Source organism: Bombyx mori, chromosome 25, assembly GCF_030269925.1.
Source record: "Bombyx mori chromosome 25, ASM3026992v2".
Lineage (NCBI taxonomy): Eukaryota > Metazoa > Arthropoda > Insecta > Lepidoptera > Bombycidae > Bombyx > Bombyx mori.
The window spans coordinates 11,406,617-11,423,828 of NC_085131.1; the positions used below are offsets into that span (position 1 = coordinate 11,406,617).

General features: G+C 35.9%; 1 protein-coding gene across 5 annotated transcripts in view; it reads right to left on the reverse strand.

The window, feature by feature from the left end:
- The window catches only part of LOC101739525 (hypoxia-inducible factor 1-alpha), a 121,441-nt gene that overhangs the window by 49,903 nt on the left and 54,326 nt on the right, over positions 1-17,212 (reverse strand). For all 5 annotated transcript variants that reach the window (XM_062676166.1, XM_038020254.2, XM_038020252.1 and 2 more), the window contains exons 5-6: positions 15,807-16,024; positions 14,204-14,310 (exon numbers count right to left, since the gene is read on the reverse strand). In XM_062676166.1, coding sequence (XP_062532150.1) covers positions 14,204-14,310; positions 15,807-16,024 — 325 coding nt within the window. The remainder of the gene's footprint in view (positions 1-14,203; positions 14,311-15,806; positions 16,025-17,212) is intronic.

Here is a 17,212-nt window from a genome sequence, read left to right on the forward strand (position 1 = left end):
ATGTGTATAAAGAAAACAAAACAATTTTTTTATATTTCGTAGGCGACTAATTCTAGACTGTCTACAACAGTTTGTACACAATGGACAAAAATCTAAATGAATTGAAGCAGAATTGTTGTTACCTAGAACCTAGTTAACCGGTCTTAATTAACAAGACACCGCTTATTCTCTCAGTTGATTAGAATATATTGTTTAACCAAATGTGTTAATATAGATTTACACAATACGATTTTATGTATAGTACATATTATATAGTTAACTAAATGTCCAAATAAAGTTATGATACAGAAGCCGATTAGCAATCTAGAAGATAGTTTAAATGAGAACAACGGCGTAAGATACACAATTAGAAATAAATTTGTTCATTATGCGAATGGAAATAAGGGTGGTCGTGAAAATGCGGTGAAGATTAGTCGTGGATTCGTCATTATCTGTATCCGGTGGCACAGATTACAACTATCCTGTCCAGTACGTCAGTTCCGGCTTGAAAGACGACAATTGAGAGTTTGACGTCATATTTCAATAAGGCGGCATAAATGTTTTGGGCCCCGATGGGTAAGATAACAAAAGGGAAGTTCTTATTTAACCGTTTTAGATATAAGGAGCATTATAATTTAGAAATTCCTCGTTATAGGACATAAATTAAACAATACATTACAACTATGTACCTATCGCAAAGGGATTTTTCTAGACTTTTGATAGACTAAATAGAGAAACTGTTTTATAGTTTTTTTTTTTTTTTCTATTCCCTGTTTATAAAAACAGATTATATTATATGTTTACTTTTATTCAAGTTATCAGACGAGGGTCGCCATTATCTCGACTGCGACTTTTTGGCGGGGACGCGAGGAGTGAAGTTGTGTGATTTATTTTATTTTGTCTATTTAGTGTTTCTTCAGGTTTAGATGTGTAATAACGATGGTTTATTAACTGTTTATTATCTGTGAAAGTGCACAAATGTAGGAAAATGAAACAAAGCCGCGGCACGTAACTTCTCGGGATCCTCCAAAAAGTCCATTGAAAAAGTCTCCGTAAATGACTACCATTTTACTGAGATTTCATTTCATTTCGTTTTCATTCCATTTTCATTTTCATTTCATGACATGTTTCATATTTACCAACTACATTTCATTTCATAATATCATTTTCCATATAAAAAAGTTTTCATTAAAACTGAAATAAGACTTGACCTAAAGGTCTTAGTTAACAGGTCATAAAATCACTTAAAAAAACATTTAATTCGACTGCTAGCCCATTGTAAATCAAACATTAATTCCTATCAGGCTAGAGGATTTTTTGGGGACAATTCACATATCGTACATGCGACTCCTGAAAAGCTGAAAACACGTTTTACGTGACCAGCCTCACAACAGTGCCTATCTTATGAACACGACGAATCTAGGTTATCTTTAATGAAACTGCTTGTATTTCACGAATTTCAATGACATTTTCATCCTACATACGATAATTTAATGTAATGTCCAACAAAGCCGAGAAGGTTTTTATTATTCATACGACCGAAGTACCCGGCTCGCGTAATAAACGTTATATAAGACAGGGTTGGTATGTAACTGCTTACAAACGTACCGCACCCACAGTTATTCCGTTTTAGGCCTTATGAATATGGGCGTTTCACGGACAACAAATAAATTTGAATAACTTTTTTTTGTATTTTTTTTATTGCTTTAAATGGGTGGACGAGCTCACAGCCTACCTGATGTTAAGTGGTTCATGGAGCCCATAGACATCTACGATGTAAATGCGTCACCCACCTGGAGATATCAGTTCTAAGGTTCAGTATAGTTACACTACTAACTAATATGGATGCTAAACTTAGACGATTCACGTAGACCAATTTCCAGTTACGTTTCCCCTGTGTTGCGGTTACCGGACAACAACAGGAAGGACTAGAATCGGAAACCAAATCGATCAGTCTCTAATAACTGGATCGCAAAGACGATCCTTGTTTAATTGAAATATTATGTACCCTTCGCATTGGTTGCACTGGATTCGAATCAAATTCTCGTTTATTATTATATTTTTAGCACGAGCTATAATGATAGCGTTGGTAAGATATATAATAAGAATTTTCGAGTGTAACTATAAATTTTTGTAAGCGGAAAACTTTATAAAAACGCGCTTTTCACGGTTTTCGATATAAGTAAAATTCAGGTGTTTAAATAATCGATGGGTTCATGAGATAAGTGGTTACAGGAGCCCATAGACATCTACAACGTAAATGCGCCACCCACCTCGAGATATAAGTTCTAAGATCTCAGTATAGTTACAACGGCTACCCCACCCTTCAAACCGAAACGCATTACTGCTTCACGGCGGAAATAGGCGGGGTGGTGGTACCTACCCGTGCGGACTCACAAGAGGTCCTACCACCAGTGATTACGCAAATTATAATCTTGCGGGTTTGATTTTTATTACACGATGTTATTCCTTCACCGTGGAAGTCAATCGTGAACATTTGTTGAGTACGTATTTGATTAGAAAAATTGGTACCCGCCTGCGGAATTCGAACACCGGTGCATCGCTACATACGAATGCACCGGACGTCTTATCCTTTAGGCCACAACGACATCATATTAGAACGTCGATAATATTATTAGAACTCGAGCATTTCTATTTGTACTATCTTAATCCGCTAATAAGTTTAATGTTATTACTGAGTATCGTGAAAATGTCGTCATTTATTTCATTTAGTTTCCATTTATATATAGGTAAGTTTATTGAATCTGATTTTAGTATCTGATACTAAATCATTGGTGTTGATAACATTTTTGATGAACAATATTTTAATTCAGACTACTTTTATGTGGGTCACGGACGACTCACAGTCAGAACTCTGTGACCACGAAAACTGTGTCATTGGAAATTATACAAAGATAATAAAACCTTTGACTGCCACTGAAGTACCTAATTACTTCAGTGCGCCATGGAAAGCACCGGTGACAGAGGAATATCTAGTAGACTCTGGGAAAGACAAATCCGAAGATATTTTGAATGAATCCATTTCTAAGGCACATAAAAGACTAAAACATACATTACGAAACTCAGGCTGGTACCAATTTTTCTAATGAAATACTTACTCAACAAATGTTCACGATTGACTTCCACGGTGAAGGAATAACATCGTGTAATAAAAATCAAACCCGCAAAATTATAATTTGCGTAATTACTGGTGGTAAGACCTCTTGTGAGTCCGTGCGGGTAGGTACCACCACCCTGCCTATTTTCTGTCTATTTTAAAATGGCTTTGATCAAACCGTAAAAATACTTTTAATTATCGCTACGACTGCGAAGGACATACTAAACAAATATCTTTTTCGATATTTAGAGATATCCTATATCATCGTTATTTTTCCCGTGTATATTTAATACGTGCGCGTAATGAGTGTACTTCTAAGCAATATTTCTGTCCACCCACGCTTCGACCTCCGTCGAGATGCCCGAAGGTCTAATCTCGCGTAGTTTTCAGTTGACAATCGTTAAATTCCGACTGAACGGCGTCGGAATGTATCGGACTGCCGAGGATCTCGGCGGCGTGAAGAAGGGCCCGTTTCCAGGCGATTATACCGCCGAGCCTTTTTAAATTGGATCGGGTCAAATTAGATTCTCTCGCACAAAAAGAAAAAAAAAACATTTATTTCTTCTGTCCCCCGACTTTATTCAAACTATACGGGTCCGGCTTCACGATTATTGTTTCGGTACTATACATTTTACAATCTTGCAACCTAAACTATTTACTATTTATATTTAAAATTCCCTTCAATTTTAATTTTTTTTATTTTTTTTATTGCGTAGTTGGGTAGACGAGCTCACAGCCCAAGTGATGTTAAGTGGTTACTGGAGCCCATAGACACCGTAAATGCGCCACCCACCTTGAGATATAAGTTCTAAGGTCTCAAGTATAGTTACAACGGCTGCCCCACCCTTCAAACCGAAACGCATTACTGCTTCACGGTAGAAATCGGCAGGGTGGTGGTAACTACCCGCGCGGACTCACAAGAGGTCCTAACTCCTACCACCAGTAACTTCCTTCTATAAACAGCTGTTATTTTAGATAATTACTATCATTTTCCGGGGAAAGTTGGCTAGTGCGCCAAATAGTGATGTACAAAAATGTGTACAATGTGAATCACTCACGATTCTCGTTCAAGTTCAAGGCCATAACCGGAAGAATCGTGATCGAAGCGTGAACATAACAATAATGTTATCTTTGCGTTGCGCATTGCTATCAATAGTTACCTACATTACTAACGTCTTTATTCATTCTAATTAAGCTTCAATTACAGGTAAATTTATCTTTATATATGTGGGATCGTTCATGAGTAAAAGCGGGATGAATATAGCGAAATTCTTTATTTTACTTCACAATCACTTCGTACACGTCTTTCTAAAACTTTTTCCTTTTCCACCTACCCCCTCTAACCTTAAACTGCTATCTCTGTCTGAACCTAATAGAATGTTGCCATTGCAACAGGCACAAAATAAATTTAAAAAAAAACTGTAAAAACGTCATAAAAATAACACTCTTCTGTGCGTGTGTTTGTCACTGAACTCCTCCTAAGCAGCTCCTGAATCGATTTGAATGATTTTTTTGTATGTATTTTGGTGGCGCCCTGGATGGTTTAGATTCACAAATCAGCCCGGCAGATGGCGCTGCACACGGTATATAGGTTATTTATCTTTCTTAAAAATTATTTATATGGCAAAACAACGTTTGTCGGGTCAGCTAGTAGCAACATAATTTAGCCAGTAATATCTTATGATACCATAGTCTAGATGTATGCCAAAAAAATTTACGAAAACAACACGAATTATACCTAGCACTAAAGATAGAAACATTCAAACAGGATATGAGAACCAAATGAGTCAACAATCATATGTGATCTAAGCCACGTAAAAACGAACTGTGCGATTTCTAGTTTCCACATATTGCATTATACCGCTGCTCGATGGTTTTACGCGACAGAATTTTTTACTGGTGGTAGGACCTCTTGTGAGTCCGCGCGGGTAGATACCACCGCCCTGCCTATTTCTGCCGTGAAGCAGTAATGCGTTTCGGTTTGAAGGGTGGGACAGCCGTTGTAACTATACCGAGATCTTAGAACTTATATCTCAAGGTGGGTGGCGCATTTACGTTGTAGATGTCTATGGGCTCCAGTAACCACTTAACACCAGGTGGGCTGTGAGTTCGTCCACCCATCTAAGAAATAAAAAAATAAAAAAACAAGGACACAAAATTGCCAAAAAGAAAAAGCTATGACGTGAGCATCAACCATTCCGCTTACACTCTCCGCAGAGACAATAAACAAGCGGTTCGTGTGCCAGATACAGCGACTGCGGAACGAAATTTAAATCGTTTCGATCATGTGACTTCAAACTGCCGTAGGGGGAACACTGTAATACATCATTTCCTTAGTAGCTCACCAGAAAGATATCTGTTAATTGAGCCATGAACGGACACAATCCCATTCAAACTAAATATATTTGTTTCGTTGATTTCTCTCGACTGTTTTACATAGATTTTAGTTTTGAAATCAAATCAATGTTGTCAGTGCATCAAAAAATATTTAAAATTTTCAATTAATGAATCCTTTTACATTCAAACACGTCATTTCGGATCCTCCCGATCCAGTAACGATGCTTTTAGGTACCTCAAGCAACGGTCATCGTTCTCGTCAAATTAACCCTCTGGACACAGCCCACTGAGTTTCTCGCCGGATCTTCTCAGTGGGTCGCGTTTCCGATCCGGTGGTAGATTCTGCGAAGCACGGCTCTTACTAGGGTTTGTGTTAGCAACGCCGTCAGGTTTGAACCCCGTGAGCTCACCTACTAGTTAAGGTTACGCTGAAATAGCTTCTCAAGGCTCTCAGCTTAGGTAGGGGAAAAAATAATTACATTCAGATATCCTGAAAAAACACCGTCTACCTATGTTAATTGAATTATTATTCGAAATATAGGTATTTTATCTATCACGTAGACGACGCGTGTTCACAGCGTGTTCATTACGCGCGTTCAATGATTGTAATCTGTTACCAAGTCAAATGGCCGTTGACATGAATGAACACGGTCCGCGACCTGCGGGCCATTTGGGCACATTCGGGCCGAAGTTGTCGCGGAAACAATTGATTCGATGAAATAATCCGAAGGCCGTTTCAGTTGAACATTTCAAATGTGAAACGTGGAAGCGAAGTAAAATTGTTTTTGGACGCGAGTAAACACGACGAGATCATAAACTTGTTTACATCAACACTTGTACTAATCTAATTTTCCGATAAGATCTGTATGTATGTTGTTGTTGTTGATATTTTAACAAGCGTAAAGGAATATTTAGAACGCAAATTATAATTCATTAAAATTCAATTATGAGATTAATTATTTTCTTTCACGTGATTACAATTTTCCTTTTCAAATAGCACTGATTCTATGAGTAAAAATGAATATTGTTATTTTAGTCCTTAACAATGAAAAAGAAATGCAATCAAAATAATTATATAAATGAAGACGCAATTATTATATGAATCAAAACACGATTCAGCTGTTTACGTAACGTATTATTGAGATTTATTACGCAATAATAATTTTAACGATTTTGATTAGTGTTCATTAATGTTACCATCACCAATTTTGTTTTCCCTTGGAACACGAGCTGGAAGTGGTAATTATATTGAAACGACGGCAAGAATACCCATCAAACGAAACCGCCTATTGGCATTGTGGGGGATATAGAAAATACCAAATGCTATTGGAGACAAAGGGGTTCTGATACAAACTCACTTAACAAAGCCTTCCGTAAAAGGATTCTAGAATAATCGATTTGAAACCGTCTGCCTTCAGCGCGTTCTTTCGACGATCGCTGCATCATCAGATCATTTGCTTGAGAGTGTTTTATAATCAACGACACGATAACGATTTATCGGCCTTGATAGACCCACTGACCGTTGAATCCACAAACAGTTTAGATACTATTAAAATTATGCGTCAGTTTCTAGTTTGGCTTGTCCTACATCAACCCACCAACATTTGTATCGTTACTAACAGCAACAGTAGCGCGAGTAGCAGTCGGAGCGAAACGATCTTGGTTTTTGTGCGTTTTACCGATGACCCGATTAATCGAATTGTTTTTACATTGACAAGCTAGTTGAACCACTGTGGAAACACAGACAATTGTCACTCGCACACAAACCACTCATCCTGCAACTATCGTGTATCGATTGTGTGGTGCTAGAAACTTCGAGAAAGTGTCGATAACGAGGTTTGAACTCAAAATAAAAAATAGCGCGTCAACAAAGCACGACCAAATACACTAAAACTAACGCCAACACACACTCTACGATAAATCGTGAAGATCTAACTACACCGCTGAAGTTGCTTCAGTTCATTGTTGTGGAATTTTATTAATGACGTACTATTGAACAAACCAGTTTCAAAATTCGAATACATAAATCGAAGTCGGAGAGTCGATAATCGTCAATAATCGTATTGTATGTAAAGACTTTTACTTAGAATTTTAAGCGTTCATCATGATTACAGAGCTAATATCGTCGAGACTTACTGGCTTACTGGCGGTAGGACCTCTTGTGAGTTCGCACGGGTAGGTACCACCACCCTGTCAATTTCTGTCGTGAAGCAGTAATGCGTTTCGGTTTGAAGGGCGGGGCAGCCGTTGTAACTATACTGAGACTTTAGAACTTATATCTCAAACTGGGTGGCGGCATTTACGCTTTAGATGTCTATGGGCTCCGGTAACCACTTAACTGTGTCCGTGGACCCTACTTATTGGCACAGGGTCACAGGTCACATTGCTTATAGTCATGTACTTTCTCTAGTGTTCAACGTTTGAAGAAAATTATTGAGTCTTTCGTAATGAAACATCCGACCTTGCGTTCCAAACAAAAATGTGATTTTGACGTTACGTGCTAATTACGCAACTCATAAACTAAACTTGCACGTGTGAGAACGACCTTCGCAGGTTGAACGATGAAAGCGGAAGAGTGGCTTCGAAAACTTAAAATAACAAAAAAAATATATTTACATTCGCTAAGAAATCGGATTGACTGCGATGGACGTGTTTACGTGCGAAAATCAACCTGACTAGTTCAAAATTAGAGTTTTTAATAATATGTACATATTATAATATATTTGTTATCAGTGTTTAAGTCGTGTCAATCAGGCACCTTCATCGACAGATTCGCAGTATTCGTCAGAGCGTATCAGTTAATTTGGTTTTTAAATGAGACGCTTTGATACGACCACAATAATAACACTAAACGACTCTATCTCTTCGCCCTCCTTCACAAACAAAACTAGACTTTGCATTTATCTCAAATTACACCCGGTCCCTGGTAGTCGAAATTAGACTATTCCTAAATGAAATTATAAGTTTGAACATTATTATGGTTCTATTGACAAAGACTATTGTATTTCTATAGTCACAGATTTCGCCAAGAATACACTATAGACAAATACTCGTTATATTAAAAATAAACAATATTGTTCTATTCTCAATTTGACTACAGACTTTAAGCAATAACAAAAGCTTGACAATAAACAAAGAGTAGGTATATGAGTGCGTGCGTCAAATAGTGTGTGTAATGGTTTCTTTATTGATTTACTGTATTTATAAAGCGTAATTTAAAAAAAATATTAGCATTCTGCACTTCTCTATATTTTCTAAAGTGTGGGAAATTTCATATTCCTCTGTCCGCGCAATTTTCGTAAAAAGGGGTACAAAGTTTTTGCTTCACGTATTAATATATTGAAATTATAAGTTTGTATATTATGATTCTATTGTTAAAGACTATTATTTATTGTACTTCTATAAGCACAGTTTTCACCAAGGCTACACTTTATACAAACATTAATAAAGACAAACAATATTTAATCTATTCTCAATTTGGCCACAGATAAGTAACTTAAAAAATAACAAAAGTTTTCAAGACAATAAACAAATAGTACGCATGCGAAATACATGATAGTCTAGTGTGTGTAATGTTTTTATTTATTGATTTCATTTATTTTTTACGCATATTTAAAAAAAAAATTAACATTCTGCACTATTTCTCTATATTCTCTTTATAGATAAGTGTCGGAAATTTCATTCTCCTCTGTTCGCGCAATTTTCGTAAAAAAGGGTTCAAAGTTTTTGCTTCTCGTATTAATATAAAGATATATACATTAGTACATTAGAGATAGGGGCTATTGTGAGCTTGGCACGGAAGGGTACCATACTTCTCCCTATTTCTGTTCCGAAGTAGCCACGTATTTCCATTAAAAGGTTTGCGCAACCGTTACATTCTGAAGTCGTCATGGCCTAAAGTATAAAACGACGAAGAAGATAAGATATTTGGAAACCTCCAAGCAGATATTAATAATAAAATACGTATTCACACATCATTAATTGGGCAATTAATGACGATAAGATGTCTTGTGATCGTGCAAGGGGAAAGTACCACCACCCTGCCTATTTCTAGCACGAAGCAGCAACGTGTTTCGGTTTGAAGGATGGATTGATGGGGCAGACGTTGAACTTTACAACTGATATAAAACTCATATCCCCAGGATGGCTACATTTACATTGTTGATGTTTATTGGCTCCGGTAACCACATGTAAGAGTTCGTCCAACTACCTAACCGATAAACAATATATTATACAATATCAAGACTGATGAGAGAATTTACGATTTCTATTCGTACGCCGTGAGAAAGTCTGCCCAACCAAAGCAATAAATCCTGACTTCCAACATTTCCAAACTAAACATTATATGAAAAAGTTCTTTAATAACATTAGACAAAAATCTCTACGTCTAAAATCGAAATATATGATCGTTTTGATGAGCCACGCTATACCGAATTCCTGCTCTAGATTATAAGTATAATAATAATAATATAATAAATAATAAATATTTACTAACAATCACGCCACGTTAACTGGTCCCGTGGTAAGTTCGTAAAGAACTTGTGTTACAGGTACCAGATAACGGAAATAAATGTCAGATTTTTATTATACACATTCATAAATATTTAATATACATCTATAACCCTGGAAAAGACATTTTATATTTTTCATAAAATAACTTCCCTTGGCAGGATTCGAACCCGCTACCATTTTGTGTAGTGACCATGTCGCTTACCACTACACCAGACGGCCGTCATAAGTAGAGTATTTAATACGTTTTAGTCTGAAGAACTTGTGTAATGTAATAAAAACGGGACAATATAAGTCTGTACATCAGTGATTCTCAACCTTTTTTTTTGTTGCGGCACATATTTAACGATTTCAAAATTTGGCGGCACACAAAAAAAAAGATAAACATTATTTACTTACTACAACACACTGCATAAATAGTTTATCAACAAATTTTAATATACGAAATAAACTAAAATATACTATAATTTTTTTTTGTGGATTTAAATATATATTCATGTTTAAAATATTTTTCTTTTAAAATGATATAATTTAATAATATTAACATTATTATATATTCGCCAAATTTGGCGGCACACAAAAGTGCCGCGGAACAGTGGTTGAGAATCACTGCTGTACATGTACTTATGTACATATATATAACTCAAAGGCAATTCATATAAACGAGCTGACTGTACTAATACAAGGTCAATTTCGTTGTTACGTAACCCGATCACAGACAAGATTCAAGACGTTTTCGGGATACGGGTCTTAAGAAGTTAAGACCTTGTCTCGCTCCGAGCTAATAAAATCCTTGAGAGCGTATCGTAAACTTAACTGATAGATATCGTTCGACATCTCGAAAACATTAGAAGTTGTTACGGTAGCTGTACATAGCTGACTTAGTGGAGCAAAAATACTATTACTACCGAAATATAGGTTTTTTTTTTGCTTAAATGGGTGGAGCCCATATACATCTACAACGTCAATGCGCCACCCACCTTGAGATATAAGTTCTAAGGTGTCAGTATAGCTACAAAGGCTGCCCCACCCTTCAAACCGAAACGCATGACTGCTTCACGGCAGAAATAGGCGGGGTGGTGGTACCTACCCGCGCGGACTCACAAGAGGACCTACCACCTTGGTCATGCTTAAACATATACCTCAGCGAGGCTAGGTATTGCAGTCATTACATACAGGTAATGGGTTTTTTCAGACCCTCCTTTATAGGCAAAAGCTAACTATGGAATCGCATTATATGTGACAAACACAATATCTTAGAACACAGTGGGTAATGCTAAGGAAAAAGACATATTACATTATCAGTACAATGGCTTCATACATTGTTCGTTTCAAATTTAATTTAAGAGACAATTTGTTGCATTTTTCAAGAGCCTAATGTATTCAGGTCGCTCCTTGATTTAAGTTCCAGCACACGAGTCTGGACGTGCCACAAAGGCCAATAACAGTTACGAACAAACAACTCGAGTCTACCGTTGTTTTTCATTGTTTGTATATAAGGTTAGCGTTTTATCAGAGACAATTCATCTTTTTTCGTTAAATGTCAAAATCAAAAAAGTACTGTCTATAAAACTCAAGTCGAAGAAGAAATTCAAAACTAAACTTTTACGTTTGACAAACAAGTCATTGCCACAAATAGTAAAATTACAACTTGATTATAATATTAATGATCATAGTACAAAAAAAAAGTTATTACAACTAGATTATAATATTAACTAGCGACCCGCCCTCGCTTCGCTTCGGAAACTAATTTATTATTGATTTCTCCACTATTTAATGGATGTTATTATACATATAAACCTCCCTCTTCAATCACTCTATCTATTAAAAAAAACCGCATCCAAATCCGTTGCGTAGTTTTAAAGATTTAAGCATACATAGGGACAGACAGATATAAGGACAGAGAAAGTGACTTTGTTTTAAACTATGTAGGATCATAATACAAAAAAAAATTAAGTTAGACGATATCAAACTAGACTTCTCAGTGTTATACGCAAACACATATAAGACAATAACCTAGACACCGGATACCACATCTTTCACACAACAATACCGAGTCCCACCGCGAATCTAATCCGGAGCCGTAAATCGAATTCATCGTTGAATAAAGGAAATGAGGGCTGGTATACTCGTATGCGAGCGATTTTTTTTCCTCTACTTCTTCGCTAGTACCCTAAGAGGCTATTTCCGCTACGCCCGGACGGGTGGGTGAGCTCACGGGCTCCACCTGAGAGTATTTGCTAGCACTAGTTCTAGCAAGAGAACTACTAGATAGACACTAGTTCTAGATTGGAATCGCGACCCACTGAGAAGATTCGGCGAGAAACTCAGTGGGCTATGCGAGCGATGCGATCATACCGGGTCTAAAAACCCGCAGGCCTATAGTAATTTTCCTTATAAAATACTTGACACATATTCACGAATGACTTCTACAATGAAGGAATAACATCGCGCAATAACAAATTATACTCGCAAAAATTGTAATTTCCGTAACTACTTTTTTTTTATTGTCCTTGTAGGTAGACGTGCATACGGCCCACCTGATGGTGAGGGTACCGTCGCCCATTGACTTCAGCAATGCCAGGGGCAGATCCAAACTGCTGCCTGCCGAAAGCTATCCTACTATGCCATTGAGTCAATTCACCACAAGTATTTATCTACCCACTTTGAGCAACGGCATTAATGTTGTGATGTATATGTGCTCCGGTATCCTCTTAACAATAGGTTCTACGCAATAAAAAATAGAAATCAAAGTGATTTAAAAGTCTGGGTCACTGGAGTCAAAAAAAACACTACTACAAAAGGATTGTACGAAAATTTGGGAATTAACCAAACCAGTTTACTAAAAACATTTCCCAGCGTATCTCGCACGTCCTTCGACGACTGCAATCAGCAAGAAACGCTGAATACGGAGAAGGCTATTAACGAATTCCCAGGCTGGCAAAAGATTTATTAGAATGTAATTCGGCGTTCATGAATTAATTACTTACGTCGTTATCGCACTACGTTTTTTTTTTTTAATAGTAACCGAAATTATTTAGGTGTAGGTATAATTATCTTGGCTTTTCGCGGGTCGTCATTTAACACTGTTACTTCAAAAATTCTCATATCCAGATACAGAAATGTTTAATCATTTGAGGGTTAGCGGTTTTAATTTTACTGGGCAAAGTGCGTTGTCCCTTTTTTATTTTATTTAGCTTATTGGGTACCAAACTGTTATAAATTAGCACAGAACAGTCTATTTTTTTACAAAAAAAAAACAAAATTTAGATTTCAATTTTTTTTTCAGTCTGAACTGTAAGGTATTCGATACGTTGGGTATAATAATAATAATATAATGACATTAAGCCGTAAATGTAGGTTTAATTACGTTTATGACTTGCTAAAATCGAAGAAAATATTTAAAGACTGTTTCGGTATTAAGTATCGAAGTATGCGACCATTGGACTCTTGAGGACTCTTTGCTATTGACATGATTTAGAGTTCGACAACATGTCTCAAGATGCGTGGCGGTAATAACGTTAGTCCTCCTTATAAATAAAATAAATACTTAATACTAATAAACAATACAAGAAGTCGCTGGTTATTACAATAAAAAATTTAAATAAAACTTTTTAAATCTTGAATTCCTTCGTTGGTAAACTTAAAAGATTAGCCTGAGCCTAAAAGAGCAACATAGATAAAAAACAGTCGTCAACAAGAAACAAAAACATTAAATAAAAAGTCGTCTCCTTATTGGTCAATTGTTTACTGACCTCGTTAATAGATCAAGGTGCATAGTTTTCATTCATGGATGGATTTAGTGATTACTTGGATATAAGTACGTATTTTATTTATGTCGTATGTTTTCGCCACATGTGACCTCGGCAGAAACCTATCTATCTTACGGCCAATAGATGCAGAAAATTCAATTAATGATTTTCCTTATAAATAACGTATGACTCTGTTATTAACAAAATTAAATCACTCAGATAGGAGGAAACAGGTTAATAAAATATCGAACTGTTTGTCAGTTTGAGGAAAACAACAATTTCAGCCAAATATTTGAAATTGAAAACACAGCCATCTAGTGACTTAACTAAAAACTACCCTTTTTTAAACAATAGTGACTTTCATAGATGGCGTTAATGTCACTTTTGATTCGTTAAGCATGCTAATGACTCACAGATGGCGCTGTTTTATAAACTTCAAATACAGAACTGTTCTGATTATAATGCATATAAATTATTAATATAAAACACATTTACTGCAGGTACTCACGTGATTTAAACTGTTGTATCATGGAAGCGCTGTCGGCTGCGTGATGATAATCGTACAGCGAACGTCCGACCAGCTCTTCTGAACCGAAGCCAAGTGTGTTCAACAAACTGTAACAAAATATCCTTAATCTGTCTCTGTCTTAATGTACGCAAAGCACAATATATATTTATAATGGGTTTATTATTAACCAAAATGTACATTTTCAAACCTGAACTAATTAAAACATGAGAATAAATTCAGATTTATATTTTTATTCTGTTTTGGGTTAGTTTTTATAATGGGTATCCTTCAAAGTTTACATCGGTTTTAAATTGCAACTAATTAAGACTAAAATGAAATCAATCATAATTTATGTACATCAAATAATAAATACAAAAATATCAAATAAAAAGGGTCACCTGCTCACGAACTATGTAGGATTATTTTCCCTATATGAATTAGACTATGCAGATGTGATTAAAAATTCAAATGTAGTGTTGAGTTCAGTCTTGTTCGACTAGTTAAATCCATAAATAAGGTGCGAGCTTATCATCACTTATAAATATATTTTCTCAATGATCTAGAAAAATCTTATATATATTGATGGCTTGAAAATTGTAGTTAACTGTTTGAACGTCTAAATTTACTATTTTCCCAGAAATTAATTAAGATGTTTGTTAAATAAATTGATTTACTACAGAACATCTAAACATTCCAAAGGTCACTCCCAATGTGACCCAAGCATCCATAGGTTTTGCTTACCGGTAGCATAATAACCTTGAATGACCTAGAACATATTCAATGAAACCACCTCGAATTCTATCCTGTCAATGAAAATAAAATATTAAGTAGAACAACAATCTGTAAAGTATGTTTTCGGGATAACTTACTGGAATGCTGTTTAAAAATCCCGCCATTTCCGTAAAAATTTTAGCACATTCAAGAAACGAACACTCGCACTCTTATTTGTATGAAACACTGCACATAACACTGCACTATAAGCACAACAAATCGAACTTTCATGCGATTATCAGCAAACTGTGTACAAAACCGCGAAATCACATCATGTTTAACCTACAACATACATTTGAAGGTGATATTTTTGTTGATATAAACCGACCGATTTCGATATCAAAGGATTTAGGTACGTACTTTACCGTTATTTCTGTACCTTTCAATTTTGTCGAGCGATACGACTGAATAATTGACGACAGCGCCATCTCCTAATTTACTGAACAAACTTTTGCTTTTACATTTTACAAGATGTATATGCTGTTTTATGACAAATGATAATTTCTAATAGGAATGTACAGGAAAACGTTTTTTTTTATTACATTATTTACAATTTTATGACATATTTTGTCAAATACGTTTTTTCATATGCATGAAGTTTTGAAGCTTAGCTACACCCATTTTATTATAATTCCAGTAATTTTCAATGGTTAATTAACACTAAAATATATCTCAAAAGCTAATATTTTAAATTTTACACTGCTTTAGAAAATAATCAGTTTTTTTTTAATTCCTGAACACTTTACATTTTCAGAGATGTGCCCTTTTCGAAATTGCATATTAAATTATTTTTTTGTATTTTTAATTGTAAATTGTTAAAAAATGTACTTACGACTCATCGACATAAGTGAACTTCATGTCCAAGCTGTGTTTGGACAGGAACGTTTTGCTGTCGAGCGGTATCTCGATGTTGGATGGATGTGGGATGGGACGACCGACTGCTACAAGACAACCAGCCTTCCCTTTCTTCTCTTCGTCGGCTTTGGTTTCGTTATTGTTACGTTCGTTGTCTTCAGTCGACGCCAACATGTGGCCAGTAATGTGGATTACCTGCGTAGGTAGAGCTTTAGTTAGTATTCAGGTCACGAAAAAGGCTAGCTCTCGCTGGGCAGATGTTAGCAGGCTGAGTTCTTTGAGCATGTTTAACACTCCGGGTGAAGCCCAGAATAGCCCCTCGAAGCTACTGGCAGCAAGTGGAACAACAAAGAAAAAAGTGTTACTTGTTTTGAACAAAAAAAGCGCGACTTTTACTTTAATCTCAGGTTTTTTACTGTCACTAAATCATTTCTGATGTTTCGACTACTTTGCAGTCTTCGTGGCATGTAACATCATAGTCGTCGTGACCATGATTAAATCATAAAACTAATTTTAATCATATTTAGAATTCGCAAAAACCTAACCTAATCAATCTACCGGGAAGCACTCTCGTTTCCAGGTCTAAGGGTTTGCACTAAAATATCTTATTATATGGCTGAGATTAGACCTGCGGCTTCGCCTGCGTGGTCAAGAAGCGTCAGTATAGTGTCCGGTGGGAGTGATATTCGCGATAAAAGGTAGCCAATGTCAAAAACACACTTTCACATTATATACGTAAAAGATTAGTATGGATTATTAATATTGCGAAGTATTAAAAATGAGAGAAAAACAATAAGCATATATACTATTGTTTTACATATTGATACATCTCTAAAACAGATCTAAAAACTTAAATTAAAAATATGAGTATTTTTTTCTAATTATTTTTGTTTTAAATATAATAAAAAATCAATTTTACATAACATGTACTTATTAGCAATGCCGCCGAGTTCCAACGAGGAAAAACTTGCAAGGATTTCTTAGTTAGCACTGTGACTTTCACAATTGTGTAACCATTATGAACGTACTTAATTTATGTACAGATGGTGCCAATTTTTATTTTAATAACGTAAATGGGTCGATGAACTAACCAAGCCCTGAATGTGGAAATTGCCGCCTATAAAAGCAAAATGACAATCGCCTTGGAATAATAATATGTATTACTCTTATAACAACACCACGTGTTTTATTCATGTAATTTACATCTGAGAAAAACACATAAAACGCGCGATGCTATTTTTGTTCCCTACCTAAGCTTATAGCCTTAGGAGGCTATTTCAGCGTGACCTTAACTAGTAGGTGAGCTCACGGGGCTGAAACCTGACGACGTTGCTAACACGAACCCTAGCAAGAGTCGTGCTTCGCAGAATCTACCACCGGATC